Below are 23,938 nucleotides of genomic sequence, written 5' to 3'. Positions count from 1 at the left end.
TTCTGTGTAGCTCTGACTGCCCTGGAGCTCACTCTATAGACAAGGCTGGCCTTGAACTCACAGAGCTCTGCCTGCCTCTGGCTGGCCCAAGGATAAGCTTTCAAATGTAGAGGACAAAGAAGGGTAATTTCTTGGGTTTCTGCGAAGTTGATAGGTTCTTTGAGGTAAAGGAGACGGAACAAGGTGATCTTGAAACCCCAGGGCTAGAATGAGCAATTCATTCGGAGGTTCACAATTCAAAAAGTTGCTGCCAGCATCAGTTGATTGGTTGGTTCCTAAGTGGCATTGGCTCTCAGTATTCAGAATGTCACTCCAGCTAATGGAGAAGGTGGGATCTGAAGCAGATCTTGGAAGCTGTTTGAGACTAGAGTTTGGATCGCTGTGTGGAAGAAACTGTATCCATCCTTTCAGTAAGCGTGCGTGAGCCAGGCCTTGGTCTGAAGGAGAGTCCAGTGACTGACAGGGCGAAGTTCTGTTATGGTTCTCAAGGTGTTGTGGATCATGCGAAGCTGGCAAGCCAGTTGTCATAAGGTCTGTAAAAACATCAAGCTTATGTAACTCATGTGAAGAGTAGCCGGTTAATCTTGAAGCCAGTGGTGTGACCTTAGAGAGGGCTAGAAATGCCATGTACTCTCTTTCCGGCTACAGCAGCTGTTAGTCACAGAAACAATAAAATTTGGGCAAAAAGCATAGGATTGGATTATTATTTTTTTTTCGGAGTTGAGGACCCAACCCAGGGCCTTGCGCTTGCTAGGCAAGCGCTCTACCACTGAGCTAAATCCCCAACTCCATAGGATTGGATTATTAAGACATACATAAGCCAAGATTTCAGACAGGCCGCATACTAGAGGGAGACCGTGGACCAAAGGCATCTTTGGAGAATTGGTTTAGGTCGTGTTCACATGGCACACTTGTCTTTGACATGACCACCAAAGTGCCCACCACCTACCCAATAGGGGCTTAGGGAATGTTTGTGGAAAAGATGACTGAATTAATTAAGAAGTCACCCAAGGAAGCAGATCTTGTTGTGGACATTTTGTAGATACAGGTACTGTGCCCTCAGATCTCATAGAGGTGGTAAAATGGTGGAGTTACAAGATGTATGTTTAGAGGAAGTTCTTGTCATCAACTTCTATTCAAGAAGCGAATGAACTTTAAATATTGTTTTGTGAAGTAATAGATCTTTCCTTAAGTGGTTATTCTCTCGTGTACCACATTGTACACAAAGAACAATAGCTGCATTTTCAAGACACATAGTAAAAGACTGCATTATTATAAGAGGAATAATTTAATGTAAACAGTAATCTCTAACTCAGCATCTGGAACATTCCTCCATATCAGTCTAACGATGAGTACATCCAAGCCAAACATTTGTCTTTATTTGAACTATGTGTTGATTTTAAAGTCCCATTTCTTCTTCCACATTTCCTAAGACTAACTCCACTATACGCACGGTGTCTTTTCAAGGTCGCATGTCTGGGGTGGAGCTGAGAATTCACGGGAGAGAAAGCTCTTTTATTTTTCGACCATATTTTGCTTCCTTCCCAAGCAGACATCTGCTGTGTCTCTTACTCATTTCCAGATCCGGATTTCAGTCCTCAGTTAAATTTATTAAAGCCACAGGAAACATCCACTTGCTTTGTGATTCCTTTATTTTCACTTGAGTCTCTTTGAAATTTATGCTATTTTATCACAGTTGACTATAAAAATCTTAGGGGTTTGGCTTTTCAATACTTCAGTCATATTTGTGTGGGCTTATGTAAGTGCAGGAAGGCTTTTTTTTTTGTACCTTTCTGTAATCTTTTCCTATACGAGCTCAACCATCAGAATGTCTATGTCACAGACAATGTTACAGTGGCATTATCAAGCAAGTCAGTTATATATGGAAACCCGGTGAAAGCAGGGAGTTTAGTAATAGGCCCTGTTTGTCGAAATCGGTTTTTGAGGAATTATGAATGTTGCTGGCATAGAGTTTATTTAAAATCTTAATTTTCTTTCCCTCCCTCTCTGCCTACTGATATCACTGAGTGACGAAGGAAGGATTTGAAATAATCTTTGACTTTGCTTTGCCTGATACTGTAGCATTCTCCACAGTTTCTAGATACCTACATTTATTAAATAACGACATAGTGGACTAAACTTAAATGTTGGGATTGGTCAATTATCCGTGGAAGAATTCTCACTTTGTCATGGAAAAATAAATTAGAATTCTCCCACGATAGAAGTAATCTGCTTTTATTTCTTTCATTCTGCTACTTTAGTATCTTACCTTTCTAGATCGTTCACCTCCTCAGGAAAGCAGGAAGTACCCACTGAGACACCTAGGAAAGCAGTGATACGCAGGAGAATCTGTAAGACATTGTGAAAACTCCTGGTTATTAAATACAGCCCTGAGCAGAGAAGGAAAAGGCATGTGTACTCGTTACATTTTTATAGTTGTGAGAACATACCATGACCAAGGCAACTTATGGGAGAAAGGATTCACTCGGCCTCACAGTTCCAGAGGGTAAGCATCCATCATGGCTACACTTGGCAGGCACTAAATGCAGAGAGCTCACATCCTGGACTGCATGAAGGAGAAATGAGCAAAGTAGAAGGATCTCAAGTCACCAGAGTCTCAAAGCCCAACAAGAATGCTTGCTCCAGCAAGGCCATACCCCCTGAGCCTTCCCAAGGCCACAACAACTGGGGACCAAGTGTTCAAATACGTGAACCTATTGGGAGCATTTTCACTCAACCCAACATAGCCTGTTAAGGGATAAACTATGATCAATTATTTTCTACTAATAAGGTGGAATTTTGCAAATTTGTCCATTCAACTATTCTGTGTGATTGTTTCTTTTCAAAAAATGGTGTATGGGGGCTAAGTGTACCTTTAATCCTAGCACTTGAGAGGTAGAGACATGTGGATCTCTGAGAGTGAGACAAACATGGTTCACAGAGTGAGTTCCAAGGTAGCCAGGGTTACATAGGGATACTGTGCTTCAGTCAACAGAAACAAAATAGCACATTGGCCTATGGTGTTCAACTCCCTCTGCTTCATTTCACAATAATATTTGATGGTTGATGATGACTTAGTTGAAAAAGCATATTTGACATTGTGTTATAAATACATAGCATGAAAGGTCTAGTTAGTCTTTTAATGATAGCACTTCTCAAACTGTATTCTGTGAATATCTTATCTGAAAGATCACCTGTGGTGTTGTAGAATTGCAGAACCTCTTGGGACCTCTGAACCTGAATCTCTGATGGTAGCCAGGAATATGTGTTTAGCAAGATTAAGCATGATCTCTGAGTAGCTCGTAAGTGAATTCGGGTAGGATAACTACCACTTTGTGTTGAAAGTGGCGGGTTGACTTCTCTGAAGAGACAGGGCTGGCTGTGTACTGTCAGCACACAAGGACACAAGAATGTTAATAAGCCTTTCTTGTCCAATGTGTTGGCAACACTCGATAGGTAATTAAAGAAGCCCACACCACTCGGGGCATGTGGGAACAGAGAATGCTCTGCCAGCAAACTCGACCCCTGCAGGTTTGTGCATCACCTTAGAAAGGCTCTGTTCTATGCTGCAGGGAAGTTTTAAGCCACAGCGCTTAGAACACGCTTAAAGCAAGTCATTCCTGTGCACTTACAGAGAGTATTTTTTTATTTATTGTCTGACCTTGTTAGCTCTCATCAGAAGTCCAGGCACAGAGGCACTAAAGACGTTATGAATATGTGTTCCCAAAGTTTTAAAAATTTGAATTTTGCTTCACCGTTGAGCCCTTTGAATAACAATGTTGTTCAGAATGATCTGTTACTCCCTTGGAATTGAAGTCCATGCTTCCCTTCAAAGCATTACACACACACACACACACACACACACACACACACACACACACACACACTCTTAAGCACTCACACAGGCACGCGCGTGCACAGCACATGAGACATGATTAACCGATATCTCTGGCCTCAGTAAAAGTCCTCAGCACATCAACTATTAAAAGCAAAAGCTTGGGCATATTAGAGTTCATTTGTTTCAGCAGAGGGCACCCGATGAACCACCCCAGAGCCAGGGCTGGGCTCAGCGGCAGGCAGATAGGAAGCATGGATAGAAAAAAGAAGTCCTGTGCGGAATCCGCTACATCTCTGTGCATCCCTTATTTGAGTCTGGTGTGAGAAGCTATTTGCCTTCTCTGGCCATTGTCTGATCAGCTAGTGGCCGGAGACTGCGTAAAGCTCAGCTGCTCTTTGGCCTGGACTCAGCACCTTATTTATTCTAAGAGAGTACTGTTCGCTGCATTACGTCATAGTTTGCTACCGAGGGACTCATGGTACAGAGGACCCAGACAGCTGCCCGGCAAATTAGTACTTGATTTAATAGAAATATATGCAAATAGAAAAATCGAGTAACACTAGATTATCTAGTAATCTAGTGTTGAAAATAGGGGCTTGTTTTTGTACAATGTACCAATGGGGTTTCTTCTCTCTCGACTCCTCCCAGATCTTCCCACGTCCCCATCTTCCCGGATCTGCACCCTTTCTTCTTCTCTCTCTCATTAGAAAACAAGCAGACATCTAAAAAATAATAATAACAGAATAAAAACATTAACAAACCTGTGTAAGGCCAAACAAACAAAAAGCAGAAAGGAAATCAAAGAAAAAGCACAGGGAACACATACAGATACAGAGAAACACACATCTATCCACACAGAAATCTCATAAAAAGACACAACCAGAAATAGAACAGAGGACATATTGGGGGGGGAGGGGGAGCCTGAGCAAAGCATTCTGAGACAAAAATCCTCCAAAACTACCATTTGGTTTGCGTTGTATTGGCTGGTTTACTGCTGGGCAAGTGGACTGGCCTTAAGAGTGGTTTGTATACCCCGTGAAATTCCATTGGAAAAAACTAATTTTTCCTTTGGGGACTTTTGTGGCTCTGTGTGCTGCCACGGTCTCTGTGAGTTCATGTGTGCACCCGTCTTGTTGTTTCTAGAGGGACTTTGTTTCCTTGGTGTCTTCTATCCCTATCAGCTCTTACAGATTTTCTGTCTCCTCTTCTGCAGAGTTCCCTGAGCCTCGAGGGGAAGGATTCGATGGTGACATCCTATTTAGGACTGAGTGTTCAAAGACCTCTCACTGTCTGTGCATTGCTCAGTTGCAGGTGTCTGTATTCATTCCCATCCACTGCAGGAGGGGTTGTCTCTGATGATAGCTAAGTAAGACACCAACCCATGACTATAGCAGAATGTCATTAGCAGTCATTTATTGCTATGTTCCTACTAGCAGAACAGTATTTGGGTTTCCCCTGGGCCCATGACCTATTTACTCTTAGGTTCTTGGCCACCCTGTCAGGTTTGGCCAGTTCATCAGATAGTGTTTGCTTACTCCACAACTTGTTGCCATTATTTCTGTAGTGTATCTTGCAGGCAAGTAACCATTGTCGATAAGAGGGCTGCTATGCTGGCCCTCTGGAAAAGAGTTTGTGTTTACCTTTCTCCTCTGGTAGTATACAGAATACCTTACAGTAATAGGAACACCAGTCAGTAAGGGGGAGGGCTCTATATAGGTGTCAGCTCAACGTTTCTGTGCTCAGTGAATTATACAGGTATTATCTTCAGCAATAGGGCCATACTCAAAGTTTGTGGCGAGCAGCCCATAGCTTTGTGGGTAGCCTAGGTTGAGGGTTTCCAGGGCATCTTTGTCCATTGCTGGTACTGGAGGTTTCATTTGGTGTCAAGAGATGCTCAGTTGGGGTACCATTGTCCCCAGTAGTTGGCAATTATATGTAAACCACTTTCATACACATATACATTTTAAGAAGCTTCTGGTTTCCAATCGGACACTTCAAATGGCTGTTAGTTTTAGCTGTCTCTCCCAAGTTCCTTCTCTTACCCCCTTCTCTTTCCCTCTCCCTTTTGTCCTCCATTCCATATACTTTTAATTGGCTACTATAAAATTAGATATTGAGTCAATGCATTACAAGAGAGTAAATATTAAATCTCATTGAGTCTCCTCCCCCTCCTCTTCTTCCCTTCCTTCCATTCTTCCTTTTCTTTCTCTCTCTCTCTCTTTTTATAATTTGAACATTTTATTATAGTTTATTTGAAATGGCTTAGAGGTCAGTGAGGAGTGCCCACTTCCATCACTCATGTTAAATCTCACTAACATTAACTTTCACGGACTATTGAGAATCACGAGTGCAATTGTTTCCTAAAATAAGTTAACAAAAATTGACCATTTTCTCCAATTTCACATGTAGAGTTTTTGTTCATTTGTTTGAGATTATGTCACATCCTCTCTATAGCAGAGGCAGGCCAGCCTTAAACTTATAGAGCTCTACTTTGTTTCTATGTTTTTATCTTTCTGCTTTTAATAATCTCCCATATCTCAAAAAGGATGGAAACTTATAAACATATATAACACATATCGATAGGTTCATAGTAGAACATTTGAAAACTGAATTTAAAAAAAATTGTTGAAGTCATAATAGTCCATTACTTTAATTGAACAATTTATATTTTCATGTCTCACACATATTCTTTTACAATATCCCTTTACGTATTTCTTCATGTTTGTAACAAGCCATTTCATTTAATGTCACATTTATTTAGATTTGAAAATCATGTTGGAGGAGAGTCGTATTATAAATACATTTTCACCATTTACTTTTTAACAAGAAAAGGAAATTTGCTACTGTGATTTCCTGAAAGTGTGATCAACCCTTGAGCAGCAGGCGGAGTTAATTAAGAACAGCTGAGAGAGGTTCTGGAAGCTTCTGGAAGCGATCCCACAAGAGGGAAGCACTCTTGTGTGCATGTTAGAAATTTTCATGCTGCCTAGGAAACAGAGGACTAAATGGCTGTCTTTGAAGCCACCCATGCGAGGTGGCTTGGAAGGCCTTTTCCTTTCTTGCTAATAGTGACAGCTTTGACGGCAGCATTATTCTAGTCTTATGTGTTGAGTTCAACATGCAGTAGTATCTTGAAGTAATGCAATTGAGTCCTTAGGATTTACAACTATCATGTTAGCTCCATCGGGGAAAAAGAGAAATCTTTCTTTTCATTTTGAATGCAGTTCAAAACGCTGGCTCTGCCTTAAGACAAGAGAGGGTATTGGGCACCGGAGGGTCGGAATGAACGCTGAGCCAGGAGTGTAGAGGCTCAGTATCCACCTGTTCCCCAGTCAATGGAAGACTAATATTCATTTCCGATGACAGGATCTGGTGAGGTGTAATGAATGGGGGTCTCTCTAGCAAGACGGGCCTCACTCTCAGCTCTGCTTTTTAACCCCAAGTCCACAGGCAAGCGTCAAAGTCTCGTTGAGCCCAGGTTTCCTCACTTGAGAAGCTTATGAGGATTAAGAAAGACTGTGAATGTGTTTGACATTTAGTGAGGCCACTGTTTATATATTATAGTACAACATATAGGAAAGAACTAACCTAAGGGCTCATTGCTTGTTCCTTCAAGGTGCTCAGGGTCTAGTGGGACAGCCAAAGCCAGCCCACAAAAGCAGATTGAGTTCTTAGTCTTATAAATGGTGAGAGTAGAGGGAAGGTAGAGTTCTCTCCGGGTGCTGCTTGCTAAGAAAATATTTATCATTAACAAATCACTAAAGGTGCATCCCTGCCTTTATATCTATATTTATACATACATACATACACACTCACTCACATGAGTTATGAAAAATTACTAAACATGATTGCTCAATGTGCTGTTTGGCCAGCGCCACCTTAAAACGAGGGCAGTCCATAAAATGCATGATGATTAATTCTCTTGCTTAAAATCACAACCACAGAAAGAAGGCATGGGTCAGGGCGAGCCTTCCTGATGCTGGTGCTGGACACGTTTGGTGCTAACTTAATAGCTGCACTGGTGAGGAATCTCAGTTATATAAACATTGCATCCCGTTGGTGAGGAAACTTGGAAAATAAAAGCGGTTCACACCTAGGGCACAGGGCCGAGTGTGGCCCTGGGTACTCACCAGGTTGTGCTTCCCAGGGTGGCTTCCCGTCTTACACAAGGCCAGCCGGAAATGGCAGGGTTGTACATCCTCTCTGTGTGCTTCTCAGTACCTCTTACTTTTACAAAGGTCATGACCAGGACAAAGGGGATCTGCTTTGTTGACTGTTTTCCATCAACGATCAATAATGAAAAACGGGATATCCTAACTAATTTCCTTGCAATGCAACAATAACTTTAGGGAGTTCTATTGAGTCCTAACAGAACTAACTGCAGTCCGTAAGCTAAACTGTTAAAAGGAAAAGCTGAACGCTCTGTGAACTTAGGATACTTGGTTCTCGGAGCCTTTGCCCAGCTGCTGTGTTACATATTGCCATTTACCACACGCATTCTTCTCTAAGCCAACTTCCCATCTTATCTCTGAGTGGAAGGTTGCATACCCCTCCCCCACACCCCCAAAGAACTGCATTGAGTTAAAATGAAATTGTGCAAGCCCCCCCTGACGATTGAAATTTATGGCACAAGGGTTAAATTTGGAAGTCAGCAGGTTCCACCCTGGGAGGAGGAAGTGGTTTCTCAGTTGTACCTTGGCTGCATGGGGAAATGACAGCTGTGGCAACTACCCGTGAGTTCGGCTCACAGAAGCCGTTTTCAGTTTCACTAGTACACGTACACACAGACACACAGAAAATTTCTGTCCTGTCAATTAGCACATTCTGCATATCCTATAGGTATGGGCAGATCATCCGAGGTCCCTTCTAAAGGCAGAGCGATGAGTCTGTCCTTATTCCTCTGACAGTGAACCTGCCGGGTCTGTGCTAGCCGTGATTTCGCCCGCCATCTTCAGAAACCCGAATGGAACATGTCGATTATCTTAGTTTTTCTTCGTTTAGCTTTTAATATGTAACCATGTGGCACAGAGTAAGTACTTCAACATAAGCAGCCGTCCACAAAATAACTTGTTCTTACTGATGAGTTATTTTTAACCATTTTGTTTCTCAAAATACTTACTTTCTAACTTAAGTCCTCTATTTCTAAATGCAAAGCTATTGCTTTCCAACATGTGTACATTTAGATCCGTACGGCCATGGGTTCTGTCAGGAACTTTAGGCACATTAATTTAGTGAGTCACGCTGGGGAGTAATTTCCTTTTCAGATGGTTCACATAATATAGGTGTTTTCTTCTTTCGTCGTTTTACATTTAACATTAGATTTCTCGATACTGGACTGACATGATTAAGGCAAAGAAAGAATTTAATGTGTTTAATTTAGCATAATTCTGGCATACTAGAACTATGCTTTTCCCTTTTAGAGTTCATTGCTTATATTCTCCATTCGTGTGGGCCGTAACAATTATATGAAGGCATCTGAGAGCTGTTCATTCCCCGGTAAAACCTACAAACTTCTGAAAATGGGATAAATGAATATGTTTTCTACAATAAAAGGGGCATTAAAAAGATGGGCTCTTGACATCCATAGAAATAATGAGCTTATTAACAGATCCACGAATGGGATTAGAGACAAACAAATTATTTCTAATAAAAAGCACAATTATCACACTGAAATTTCAGACACCTTATAATTAGAAAGATGTAAAAGAAAATAAGCCAGGAACTCCAAGGATTGCATAAACAATATGTGGGCTCATTATTCACAGAAAATGAAATTGTTGCTATGGGACAAGACATGATACTACAAAAATAATGAATTTGAATTTTTATGCTAGTCCAGTGTAGATATTAATATTGTCAAAATTAAAATTTGAATTCAGAATTTTTTTTGAGTCCTGATATGAAGATGTGTGGTTGTTGACCTGTAATTATGTGATACCCTCTAGGAAAGGCCATCTCACTGGTAATTAGAGGCAGATTCCGGAGTATTGTAAACAAAAGGCCTTAACTTGGTATATTTCCTTGCCCATCTCAACGGGGCCACAAAATCACCAGCCTAAGGAACTGTATCACAACGAAAGAAAATACATGCAGCTTCTTTTAAAATAGTGGTTAGAATGTCAGGGAAGTCACGGGGGCGGGGCTTACTTCAAGACTTGATACTTGGTTTAACCTTGAATAATTCAATGTGAAAAAAGCAATCTAGGTTAGACAGTGCTGTCTGTGGGGCGGTCTGCCCTGTGTCATGAAGCCGCTTCTGACTGATGGATGTCTGCTTTCAAGCAAATGGTCTCTGAAGCCAGAGAGTAATCAGACCTACGGGGATAAAAATCGCATTGCCTATCTCAGGGGACAGTAGGGAATGAACACTGCAGGACACCTAGCATGATAAAACATCGATGAAGGACATTTTCACTTGATTGGGTCTGCTTTTGGTTTCCATATTACGAGAGTTGTACAAGACATAAAGGGAGATAAGCTTAATTTAAGTCCATTTATCCTCATCCTGAAGTATTTCCTTGGGGTACACCTTAATGTCCTTCCTGGAAAATATGCTGTAATATCTAAACACACTGATTAGTCTGGGAACAAAAAGCATTTCCTTCCGATATATTTTAAAGTGTCAGTCAAACTGTTGTAATATGGCTTTCTCTCTCTATCCATGACCAAAGTTGATTATTACTCATTTATAAAACAAACTCTTCCTGATTAGTAAAGATCCAACAGGGGAGTCCTTTGAGTTTGTGTACGTCACGGAAGTTTGCTGGATACCTTTGTGTGTTCATTCTGATGCTGAGTTGATGCAGGTAGAATGTTAGCAGAGCTGCCCAGATAGAAATTAGGAAGACAATGAGGTATAGGATTTGTATTAAGATGGTTTTAAGGGCTGGTGAGGTAGCTCCTTGCCTAACAGGCATGGAGCAATGCAATTATTCTCAGAATCACATAAGCCCAGTGAAGTAGCCCATGGCTACAATCGCAGCCCTCCTGGCATGAAGGCAAAATCGTTCTTGGTTACATAGTAGTTTCAAAAGGATACAAATAACTTTTGTTTTTGTTATTATCTTATTTTATTATTATCTAAATAATATCAGTTGGAGATCCTCAATTGATGTCTGAGGAATGTTTAGACAGCAACAGAATGTAGATGTGTTAATGAACGCTCAGTGTAGGAGCAGGAGAGACTTCTCCTCCTGAGACAGGGTCTTACTATGCAGCCATGGCTGACCTGGAGCTCGCTATGTAAACCAGGCTAATATCAAACTCACAGAGGTGTACCCATCTGTGTCTCCTGAGTGCTGGGACTAAAGGCGTCCCCACACACGGCTACTTGCTCTTGCACAGAACCTGTGTTCAGTTCCTACCACCCACACAGCAACTCAAAATTGTTGGAAACTCCACTTCTAGGGGGCTCTAATGCCATTTCTGCTCTCTGTGGGCACCAGACCCACATGTGTTAGCAATACATAGCTATAGGCAAATACTCACAGACATAAAATGAAAAGAAATCTAAGAAACCCTTCCAGTCGTACATTTCCGCGTTTGTTGAATGAATGAATGAGGGCTTTGGCTTACCCTGTAAGCCAGCGATCTGAGAAGTTGCAATGAGAGCACCAGGCATACTTCCCCAGGGTTTACAGGGGGATACCCTCACTCACCTGATATGTCACTAAGTTCTCTTGGCTTTGCATTACTGTCGGCCACAGGGTTGGCAGGTGAATGACTGCGTTTCTACTAAGCAACAAAGGCTTCCCAAATCAGTAAGCAAAATTCCACGGGCCACAAGTCCCTTCCTTAGTCATCCTAGACTCCGGGAGGGGGCGTCCCTAAGGGAGATGGGAGTGGACGCTCTTGTCCTTCAGGTGAGCCTCAGGGTGACCAGCTGAGTCACGCTTTTATCCCAGCGCTTTTCAATCTTAAAGAATGGATTTATTCCTTTGAAAATATACGGCACCATTTATGCCCCCACCCAGTGTTCTTTCAGTGCTAATTAGAATTCTAAAACCACAAAACTCCTTTGAGTCTGATGGTGTCTTGAGTTTAGGGCAAACGCTGGACTCCTGCCTGTGATACACTTACTACTATGCTAGACTTAGGCACCTGACTCTATATGATAATTAAACGAGTGAGAGTGGAAAGGAAAAAAATGATCTTAAGTTCATCTCCACGATAGTAATACAAGTTTAAATAGGGGTCAGATTTGGGCAAGAGGTTCACATAATTAAGCAGTGCAGATCAAGGCATGGTCTCATTGATTGTTTTCTTAGTTGTAGTTCTGTAATATGACCCAAAACTGCCATTGCTGTTGCTTGAGGAGACCCATTTGGTCCCCCCAGAATGACTGATTCAGCTCTGGGTACTCCCTTGTCTTATCAGATAATTGTCCTTTTCTGGAGGTTTGCATCCAGGGAGGCTTGGCTGGTCCTGAGACTTGAGGTATCTGCAGGTTTAGAATGCTGGCTTAAAGCTGTCTAGCTTTAGGCTTGATGTGGGTAAGATAGGTTGAACGAGTCTTACACCTAGGCAGAGTCAAGCCTCAGTATCACCCAAAGATCTCCAGCAAAAGCAGTTTCTGTGTGCCTATTGTGTTATTCTTTTGTCAGAAGAAACGTCTTACTAGAAACAGTGTTTTTAATAACATTCAAACACATGACATTAATTTAGTAGAATGAATCAAAATATCTAAAACTAAGCACAAATATTCAGATTAGGAGTTACAAGAAATGGCCTCAGAATCCAACATTTAGCTTACTATATTTATGAAATCAGCATCAGTAAAAACAGTACACAGAGCACCCTTTTATCACCCTGGAAACAATAGTATTAAATTAAAGCACACTTCCCTCTTCACATTCACTCTGGGCGCAAGGAAAGTCTTACTTTGCTGATGTTCAGATACTGAAATGGAACTGTGTCAAGACAAATTGAAGAGGAAGCGTTTTGTTTTCGCTTGGAGATGTCACATGAAGGTTATAAAGCGGCCACGCTTAATGACAACCATATGTGGCATATTAAAATAGGCGGGACTAAACATTTGACTTCCTTCCGGAGAATGAAGCTTTATAGAATGAAGTACAGTTGGTTATAGGGCTTGAGGGTCCGGGTCCTCGGGACAGACGCAAATTAGCAAGACAGAGAGAGGGGTTAGTCTCTGGTTTATCTAGACCTTCTCCTTGAGGAGTTATTATTGTTACTTTTTACTTCACTGAGCTTTGATGTGAGAACTTCTCTGACTGAAAAGAGAAAACTCTTTGGAAAGTTCACTTTCCTGCTGCTAATCCTTGCATTAAATCTCTTTTTATTTTTTTCATAATTGGAGGGAAGGCAGATTGGCAAAAATCTCTCCCCTATTCTCCCATCCCCTCCTCTTACCCTTGGTGCGTGCGTGCGTGCGTGCGTGCGTGTGTGTGTGTGTGTGTGTGTGTGTGTGTGTGTGTGTGTTTGGATCCTCTTTTATCTCCTTATTGATTAAAAGCCACTAGGCTCCTGTTGTCTAAAGCTGGTTAGCCCAGAGCTGTAATCACAGATTGACCCCATTGTAGAACACAGTATTCCGACATGTGCATTTTGTTGACGTGTGTATGCAAGAAAGAGAAGTGTATGCTTTTGAACCTCAGTATACTTCATTCTTTCTAAATACAAGTTTTGGAAGTTTATTTTAACTCTGTCCTAGAAATTCATGTTTTTGCCACACGATAGTAACAGTTTTATTTACTTCATTTCCTCACTTTGGGAAAACTGAGTCCTTTTATGGGGTTGAAGAATTTTTTATGTATTAAAGTGCTTAAGGGGTTCCTGGCAGCTTGGCAAAATGAGACATTTACTATAACGCTAGGAATTTTATTTGTTTATTTGCAGATGATTGCTCTAAGCCTTAAACTTGTATCTTATTTTTTAAAAAATAAACTCAGAAAGAAGGCACCCAGTTATGAAAATACTCTGTAACAACAAAAACACCTGCCACCTTCCCATTCCTCAGAGAAGCTTGGCAGATGTTCTTATGGACATCCTGGTGCTTCCATAGATTGTCTCCTAAAAATAACAGATTAATTTGCATTTATGTATATGTGTGTGTTTGTGTGAGTGTATGCTATATATATGTGGGTGCATACAAAGGCCAGAATAGAGTATGGTGTGCTCTGGTTATACGCTGCCCCATGTGGATGCTGGGAACCAGTTATGGACCTTTGGGAGAAACAGCAAGTGCCTGTTAACCAGAGAGCTACCTCTCCAGCCTTTTGGAGTGGCTTTTTAATAATGTGGATACGATACCAACTTTTTCCTCATTCACAATTGAACAACCTTCTGGATTTTTCTCACTCAGATCTTATAGCAGGAGATAGAAGCAGACATAACAGGCAAGAACTCCCTGTGTAGTGCTGATGTCATAAGTGCCTTGACTTACAGAGAACACGTAGACGAAGGGCATAAGTGTGGTCATGCCAAAGGACCCAGTTTATGAGTGAGGAAGCTGCCGTGTTTTCTACTTTGATAATCAGCACAGCTGGAATAGCAGAGGAGGTTTCTCACTCTGAGTCTGATAAATGTGAAATAAATTGTGAATCTTCCCTGTCCCTGAGTCATCATGTGACGGGAGAAACTTCTAGGCATCTTTTCTCATAGTGATATATCATTTTTGAATAGTTCTACTATGGATATTGATTATCTGATACATAATGGCTCCTTTAGCTCTTTTCTTGGTACACAGTAAACAATAAATATTAGCTACATTTAACTGCGTTCTGTATGAATTGGAAGCATTTCGTTGACTCAGTTTTTAACGAAGTTTATTTTGGAAAAACTATGTTTTCATAGTATCTTTATATTTTATATGTGGGACTTCACATTCTATTTTTCCATGATTTATAGTAAAAAAAATGAGATTTTTTTGTGAGCTTTTCATAGTGCCTTGTGGGACACCGAGCTATACTTAAGTGACGTAGCAAGAACCCTGGAGGGGAAAATCCCACTGGAGTTTAGTGTTAGCTGAAAACAGCAAGAAAATTTCATAGGGGAAGCATTTTACAGTGAGTCACAGCTCAACCCCTGCAGCATTGCAGATGGACTCGGGGCGCTCTGCCACGGCCATGGCTTTTAGGAGGAATGTAGCACGAGGCATCTTGGGAAGGAGAACGTCTCAACACTGTCCACACCTTGAGGCATTTCCAAAGGAGCAGAGCATGGATTTTGGATGTCTAGATTTTAGCCACACCTTAAGCATCTGTGTGACTTGGAAACCTGTAACCCATGCGGCCCTCGGACTGACGTGAGATAACTCATTTCTTGGCTTTTCAGGGTTCCTGTGTGTAAATCACTTAACGATGTGCAAGCAATCATATATTTGGAACTCCCTGAGAAAATATTCCCAATTCTATTACCTGCCCATCATCACAACCGTTAAAAACAGTTTTGACAGAGTGTGCCAAGAACCCTTGCCAAGTGCAGTTTTCTTCCAGGGAAGGGGACTGTGCAGTCTATTAAGGAGAATGTCATCAAACCTGAACGAAAACAGAAGTCATCAAACTCAGCTCTCACATCCAAATAGGAGAATTCCATTTCTCTTCAGACCCTTTTCCTCTTTGGCCAGATATTATACGATGAGAAAAATTTACAGTAGTTATGTAAGAGTCTTGAACCCTAACAAAAGGTTATTGTTATTATTTTATTAAGGTTTAAAAGTCAGAATATTTATCCAAGCCTGGGGCGATGGTATAACTCTGCCCTTGGAACAGTCGTTTACTCATTCACTTTTCCTCTCGCTCACTGCCCACCTCCTGGTCACCCACCCCGACATCCTTCTCCCATCCCAGCTCCCCTTCTCCTCTGAGCAGGTGGGGGCTCCCCTGGGTATCACCCCCAATCCTGGCACGTTTCACGAGGCAAATGAGATCATTTTCCCAGGACCAGACTTGTAGAGATGGTGGGAAGATGAAAAACTTAAAACAACGTCTCCATCCAGAGAGCTATCCTCTTTACCAAGACGTTTCGGTCTGGTATTATGTCAGCTGGTTCACATTTAATAATGTTTTCCCCAAACCACTAGGAGTGCAAAATTTGCATTAGCCTCGTCCACACACCTGCCAGCTAGTGCTTTCTCCTCTCTTCAAAGCATCTTATTCTCTCCACATGAGGCTGGACAACTGTAGTGACCCCAACTCAGTGTTCTTCCACTGAGTCGACAGAAAACTGACAGGAAAGGGGGAGGAGGAGGAACCCAAGCAGCTTTAGTTTCACCGAGTTTTAAAATTCTTTTATTTTGACTTGACTTTAGGGTCTGTGTCAGTTCACTTAAAACACAATGTGAAAGCAAGTGGATAGGGCTGTGGGGGATGGCCCAGTTTGTGACACACTTGCTGTGCAAGCGGAGGACCAGAACCAGGATCCCCAGAACCCACATAAAAAAACAGAACCAGGATCCCCAGAACCCACATAAAATCTTGGAAGGCAGCCCCATTTATTGAAGATGCTTTCTTTTTTCCATTGTATGGTTTTGGCTTCTTTATCAAAAAGCAAGTGGCTGTGGGTGTGTACGTTTACTTCTTAGCCTTCGATTTGATTTCATTGATCAGTGTCTGTTTCTGTACCAATGTCACAGTTTTATTGTTTGGTTTTTGATGACTTTTTAATCACTATTGTGTAGGTCAGGGATGGTGATGCCTCTAGTTCTTTGCCTCAGTGGGAGAGGAAGTGCCTAGCCCAACAGAGACTTGAAGTGTCACGCTAGGGGTATACCCAGGGAAGCCCCCACCCACTCAGAGAAGAAGGGGAGGGTGTAGGGGGAAGGACTGTGGGAGGGATATTCAGGAGGTAGGTAGTGAGCAGAATGTAAAGTGAATAAGTAAAAGTAAATAAAAAAAACTCTTAGCAGTCGTGATGGCCCCTGTAATCTCTTAGCAGTCGTGATGGCCCCTGTAATCTGGGTGGGTGCTAAGGCGGCAGAGACACAGCAGCCCAAGGGAAGGCAGACTAAGTAGATTAACCACTGGAAAGCTTTCAGTTCTTCAAGGGACAGACACCACCACTATAAATCAAGTAGAAAGAAAAGTGGCCATAGAGCAAGACACCTTACATCAACCCCAGGGCTTTGAGATCAGGTGTTCATGCACGCCCCTCACGTGTCCACCCCACACATGTGAACACCTTTGCACACAACACTCAAGCATGGAAAAATGTCTAGAGCGGATGACAGTTGAATTTTGCATAGTGTAATTTCATCATTGAATTGGCTGAAGATTAGGAATAAAGCAGTAATGGTCGTAATTATTTTAATGGTTCCTTTGCACTCTTGTATGGACAGAGTGTGTTTCTCCTCAACGCCAACATCCTTACACTGCCATGTGGTTGCCGCCTTATGAGATAGGTGATGAGTGTTCCAGTGTTTTAAAGCTAGCACTGGAACATTTCTCAGCCGAGCTTGTCTAATGTGCACGGTTAACACCTTTGTCTTCTTGTTTTTGGTGTATTTCATGTTCTGTGTGATTCACCAAAAGTCTTTTCTTTCTCTTACAGTCTGACAGCAATGCCAGCTTCCTCCGCGCTGCCAGAGCAGGCAACCTGGACAAAGTTGTGGAGTATCTGAAAGGAGGCATTGACATCAACACTTGCAATCAGGTAATTTGGGCCATAAATTGAGATGCTCCCAATATCTAGAGTCTCAGATGCTATTTTCTGTTTATATTGATTTACTGATGTATCAGAAAATCGATCTTAGACAACCCAATTTTTACCACCTTAATGACTTTTGAAGTGTTGATGTTTACTTTTAGAAGTACTATTGCTGGTGAATTATAGAAAAAAGAGCAACAGATAGTATAATGAAAAGCAAATAATTGTGGCTAATGTCATGTTCCTCAGAGATAAATTTTATTATTTGATTCCAACTAGGAGTGCTTGGCTGCTGGTTTGCCTCCTTCTATGAATTCAGCCCAGTGTTATTAACTCTCTAGTGCTTTTTAAGCTGCAGTTTGTGACCCATAAGGGGTTAGAGAACAGAACGTGGGCATCACAAAAAAAAATTAATGACAAGAGAAGCTTTTAAAATGTGCAGTAAGCAAAATTGTTTTGAAATCAAATTGCGATGAATCCAAGGCGTTTCTCTCTGTGCTTGTCCTGTCACATAGTAGGGCTTCATTTTTGTCTATAAACACAGAATGAGCTCTGTGGCTTATGGAACTGTCCCAGCATTTAGCATCATTGAACATAGAAGAAAAGTTTTTAAATGTTTTATGAAGAAATATAATAATTTAATTATGAATATCAAAGACTATTAAAATAATTCCTGACAATCATCTCTCTACATGCAAGTACCAAATTAGTATGTCTTTGGATTATGTTGCATTAGAATAATTAATTTAAAAAATTACTGTATGAATTCCTGATCTTAGTTTCATTATTAAAAACCATTAAATGAATTTTGGCTTAGGATGCGGGACGGAATTTCCAATGATTTCAGAAATGACATTAAACATATTTCTACTCTTTCCTAATATTTACTCATGTGAAATGACATTGTTAGAGTTGAAGAGTCTAAAATCAATGTACCAGTCAGGTGACAGTGGTGGCTCATGCCTTTGATCCCAGATCTCTAGAGGCAGAGGAAGGTGGATCTCTTAGTTTGAGGTTACCCTGGTCTACAAAGTGAGGTCCAGGACATTTACGCCCAGAGAAACCCTGTTTCCAACGAACAGATCAACCAGAATGCCCATCAACTCTACAGATGTCTATCAACACTGTCATCAAATATTTGGCCGACATTTAAGTTTTGTGTAAAACTAAACAAGCGTACCCATCTCAGTAGTACACAAATTCACTTTCATCTTTAGCAAACGTAAAATACAAAACTGCTTTAAAATAAGTTTTCTTATGTTGTATTATCAGGAAATGCTTGATTTATGTACCTATTTTATATTTTTATATATACCCAGAGTTCCATAGAATTACTTGAGTAGAAGGGGTCATAAGTAGAAAGGGGTTTAAGAAGCCTTGCTTAACGCCACTGAAATTGGTTACTCTCTCAAACACTTTTAAAAACTGCAGTCAGGTTATTTATTACCCCCCAATGATCATCTTCCTGGATTCCTATTTATTTAATTTTCCCACTTTTCTTACTAAGCACTTTGGAATGTCACCACATGCTACCAAGGAATCCAGGTCTCCTCTACTGGGTCTTCATCTTGTTAATAAAATAACTTAAGAACAAATTCAAACAATAGCTCCAGGACAAGTTTATTCAGGTTTAAAAGCAAACCTCAGGGAGGCGAGCTGCTGGGAGGAAGCTCTTCAGAGAAAGAGAAAAGGTCATGCTTTTTGAGTTAAGCTGGTATGGAGGTCAGCCCATGGCAAGGAGGGGAAATTTGGAAAAGAGAGAGAGAGAGAGAGAGAGAGAGAGAGAGAGAGAGAGAGAGAGAGAGAGAGAGAGAGACCCAAAACATCCTTAAGAAAAAGAGAAACCAAAAGGGGTCAAGTCACACTTTTTTGAGTAATTCAGAAAGATGGGCAGACTTCCAAGGTTCTGTAGGTGGGAATTTTGGGAAGGAATAGCACAGTATTTTACTGGAGAGATCATTATTCCTTCTGTCTCCATAGCCTGGATCAAGGTGATTCTGTCCTCCCGAGGGTTGGCCCCTTAGCAAGGAGAATGGCCTGCCCAACTTGATTAATACTTGAGGAGCAACTCCATATCCCCACACAGAGGTAGAACCCAATCTGAACTATACCACTGTGTCAACTCCAAGCCAGCCGTTCATGTCAGTCAGTGCTGGTTAGTAGCTAGTATGCATCTTTAGAGTAGACCACTGTGGACCTTCCGTATCCAGATTCACATTCACTCCCGTGTCTTCACTTAGCAGAGCGATCAGAAAACCCTTGTGCATTCAGCTGGGTCATTTCTATTCTGGTCACTTTATGTTTCTTTCTGTTGCCATTCTAAAATAAAAACATATTCATGGCACTTCTAACATTCACAAGTTCCCTGTGGCTGAGAATCCCTGTAAGAGTAGAGCCATGGTGTCACAGATGGCTGGACATGGCTTCTCTATTTTCATTTGAGAATCACGGGAGGGAGAAGCATTGTCATTGATGACAGGGTTGCTCTTCATTTAGGGGAGTGTGTCTCTCATCATACAGAAATACAGAGACTTAATTGCTTTTGCAGCTAGTGTGAGGCATAACAGGAATAGAAAGCCCTTGGATTGCAGGATCCTGGGCCGTTTGCTGGGGTATTGTTTGCAGTGAGGAGTCTTGAAGGACTAGGACTTGGCAATACCAACTCTGAGGCCAAAAGCAGGCTGATGTGAACTCCCCAAGGCCTACACAAACAGGCTTCAGGCGTTCCACCTTTGTGTCCACTGGCGATGAGAGGATCCAGCACCAGCAGCATAGGACACTCAACTGCTGCTTTTGCTGTGGATTACAAAGTCCTTGCTCAAATCCAGGAGGCTTGGCTCCTCCGTTAACATTGTGATGTAGTTACAGGGTAGTTCTAAGATTTGTAGGTGGGAATGTTGATACTGAACCATACTATGAGACCACATAACTTCCTCTCCATGTGCAGATAGAATGAGACCATTTCAGATGAATGGCCCCCTTTAATCTTATTTTCCATCAGGAATACTTTTTATCTGATATTCTTCTATTACTCTTTTTTCTTGGATATTTTATGTATTTACATTTCAAACATTACCCCCTTTCCAGGTTGAACAAGTAATTTGAACATAAAGTATATTAATTATATTAAGAAAGAAAATCCAAGCTCCTACATGTATATAAGTGTTCATATATATATTTCCTCAATAAAGTGCCTTAAAGTTTAAATTGGAAATGTTTTATATTTTTGACATACTACCTTAGGTTCATTAAGTAAATTAAATACACTCCCCAATTTTAATATAAGCTAATTCCATGTCTAAGTTGGCAGTGTATTAATAAACGGGATATGTGTTTGTTGCTTCATTTACATAAATATTAAATAAACATTTCATGATTAATGCTAAAAGTAGAATTAATTAAAATGAAACTAACCAATTTCAAACGTAGTTCAGTTCATCTTAAAGTAATTTGTGACACGTCAAAGTTATTAATTTATTTTTTGATGCTATTTTAAGAAGAGTTTTCTCTCAATAGTAAATACTCTGTTCATCACTGATTGACACTAAGTCCACCTTCTTGAGCTGGCTTGAAAGTTTTCATCTGTCTTGCACGTTTCTTCTCGCAGCCTTCTATTCCCTAATGTCTCACCTAAACAAAAGACTATTCTCGGAGACATGGACTCCGAGAATAAGCCATAGACTCAAAGCCAAGTTCTACCACTTTGGGGATGTTATTTCAGTTCAGAAAGTGGCCGTTCTGTAATCTCTGAACAGGATGAAAGCATGCTCAATGCCTCTTTCCCAGGATGCAATGACATTTGAACTATGAATCAGGAAGCTTAAAACATGATTTTCTACTGTTCCTGCAGTCTAATTAAAACTACTTTGTATATTCAATGAAGAATAAAAATTATAATTTCTTTCCACAAAACTGTGAGATTGTCGCAAATTGCTCAGACTTAACTAGCTGTAAAGCAGATGTTTTCTTCTTCTTCTTCTTCTTCTTCTTCTTCTTCTTCTTCTTCTTCTTCTTCTTCTTCTTCTTCTTCTTCTTCTTCTTCTTCTTCTTTTTCTTCTTCTTCTTCTTCTTCTTCTTCTTCTTCTTCTTCTTCTTCTTCTCCTTCTTCTTCTCCTTCTTCTTCTCCTTCTTCTTCTTCTTCTTCTTCTTCTTCTTCTTATTATTATTATTATTATTATTAAAAGTGCATTAATTAGGAGTTAAAGTGAATAATATCAAGTAGGATTTATGCATCAAGCTTTGTGCCATGAGTTTTACATGTGATGTTTTATCTTTAGCTGAGACAAAATCCTGCAAGATGTGGGGTGAGCCTCAGTTAATTGATGCAGAAATTGAGTCTGTGTCTGTGTGTCACGTCCTATGTTTCTCTGCCACAGGATGTCCTGAAAAGATATTTGAGCTGCCTTTAGCTATACATACGTGGTAGTGTCCTTCATTCTGAAGTTTGGACCATATTAATAACTTTCCATTATTAATAGAAAAGAGTATTTATTCATCCTCAGATTAGTGTAATAAATTCCTAAATCAGAGGAATCCACCACCAGAAACTCTACTGTTTTACCAAGCATTCTATTGGAATTTGAATAAAGTATAGAACTGAATATAATTTCCAGGAGATAGGATAACGGAGCCGGCATCAATCAAAGCCAAAGGTTACCTCTTTCTAATTATGTGACAATCAAACACTGTGGTGTAGGGACAAAGAGAAGAAAGACTATCCTCGGCTTTTCTTCTAAGCTGGGGTTTCCAGGGAACATTATGACACACCATATAAAAACCAGGACTCTCTGTACCCGTTATATTTCTCAATGGAAGACAATTTGGGCTTTATCGGCTTTCCAAAAATATCACAAGTGTTGGTGTGGTAAAAGAGAACTAAGACTGAAATTAGGATCAGATTTTTTTTTCAAACAGTAAAATGGGTTTTATATATTATCATGTGAAGTTTGAAATTTAATAAAAAGTACACCTTGGTTTGTAGTAATCTTAAAGAAAATATGGGCCTGGGAAGCAGGACTTTATGATGAAGAATGTCCTTAAAGGAAATGGGTGAAATTGGTAAATCTGGCACAAGAAAATACCCTAAAAACTTCAAGTCTTCATTTTCCTTTTCCCAATGTTTGTAGATATGGCCATTAGTTTGTTTTCTTTAAAACATTAGGCTAGAATTTATTAGTCTTGTTAGTTTTTCTCTGTTAAAAAGACAGTTAACCTTAACATTCACTCTATTATTGAAATTCATAAATATATTTCCTATAAAATATTTATTTAGTAATTGTGTCAGAATTGATATTATAGTGTTATAAACAAGGCTAATACCTAGGTAGTAAAAATAAACTCTATAATGTTTCCATAAACATTTATAGCCATATTAATAAAAGTCCAGGAGGGTTGAGATATTAATAAAAACCCAGAATGGTTTGTTTCACTACAGTGACTTAAAAATAAAGGCCTCTTGCTTGGCACCTCTTCCATAACACAACAAGGGCCAACAGTTTTTAAAATGCCCTCGTTTGGGGTTTTGAGTCACTGCCACCAAATGGTAGAAATAAAGATGCAAACTTATCACTTTAAACCCATTTTTTTCCCCCAAAGCAAACAGTCATGTGGTTTTTGTTTTGTTTTGGTTCTTTTGTTTGTCTGTTTTCTCCGAGTAACAGAGCCCTGGGTATTCCTGGACTTATTTTGTATACTAGGCTGGCCTCAAACTCATGGAGATCCTCCTGCTTCTACATTCTGAGTGCTGAGAGCAAAGGCATGCATCATCTATCCATCTCAGAGGCCAATCTTAAAACATAATTTTAAAGCAATATTAATGTTTCTAGAACAGCAAGCCTTCTGTAACAAGACAATACATTCAGCAATCAATTTAGAAGATGTCCTCTTAGTGTGACTCAGACAAATTTTGGAAGTTATGTTAAAAATGTAGATGCCAGAGTCCATTTTCTTCCAGCTAAGGGACCCTGAGCAATCTACCTCCTCCTGCCTGAATTTACTCAACCACAGTGATCATAACAACCTGAAGTTGGAGTTGTAGGTGACTGGAGGGAATGTTGAGAAATTCCTAGTAAAACAAGTACTCCATGGATATTTTTAAACATGACAATCCACATTAGAATAGTACAGTCCTCTCATATTGACTCAACCTGCCTGTTAGCAGAAGCAGTCATATTTTTTTCATAGGCAGGGCAAACTATTAAATGGCATATCTGAAACCTGTGTTATCAGAGAGGAAACATTACACTTAATTTCAATTTGGTTATAGATGGTTATCAATTTGGTTATCAATTTATCTAGATGGTGTTAAACTAAAATGTTTTTCGGCAACTAAAATCTTTCTCACAAATGTCATTTGGATCCATCTGGCCTGGACCAGCCTTTAAAAATGCCAAGAACAGTACTAGTCCGGGACTTAAAAAGAAAAATAAAATTGAAATGAAAATAGTTGAATTCATGGAATTATCGAACCATGGAAAAGACTATAGTTCTCTACCT

At 40.4% G+C, this 23,938-nt stretch overlaps 1 protein-coding gene across 50 annotated transcripts in view; it reads left to right on the top strand.

Moving 5' to 3' along the window:
• Positions 1–23,938, top strand: part of Ank2 (ankyrin 2) — a 575,390-nt gene that overhangs the window by 373,364 nt on the left and 178,088 nt on the right. For all 50 annotated transcript variants that reach the window (NM_001427159.1, XM_087627845.1, XM_087627842.1 and 47 more), the window contains 1 exon segment: positions 17,348–17,449. In NM_001427159.1, the coding sequence (NP_001414088.1) occupies positions 17,348–17,449 (102 nt within the window).

This window comes from Rattus norvegicus, chromosome 2 (genome assembly GCF_021556685.1).
Source record: "Rattus norvegicus strain SHRSP/BbbUtx chromosome 2, alternate assembly SHRSP_T2T, whole genome shotgun sequence".
Taxonomy (NCBI): Eukaryota; Metazoa; Chordata; class Mammalia; order Rodentia; family Muridae; genus Rattus; species Rattus norvegicus.
This window is presented reverse-complemented; position numbering and strand designations above follow the sequence as displayed.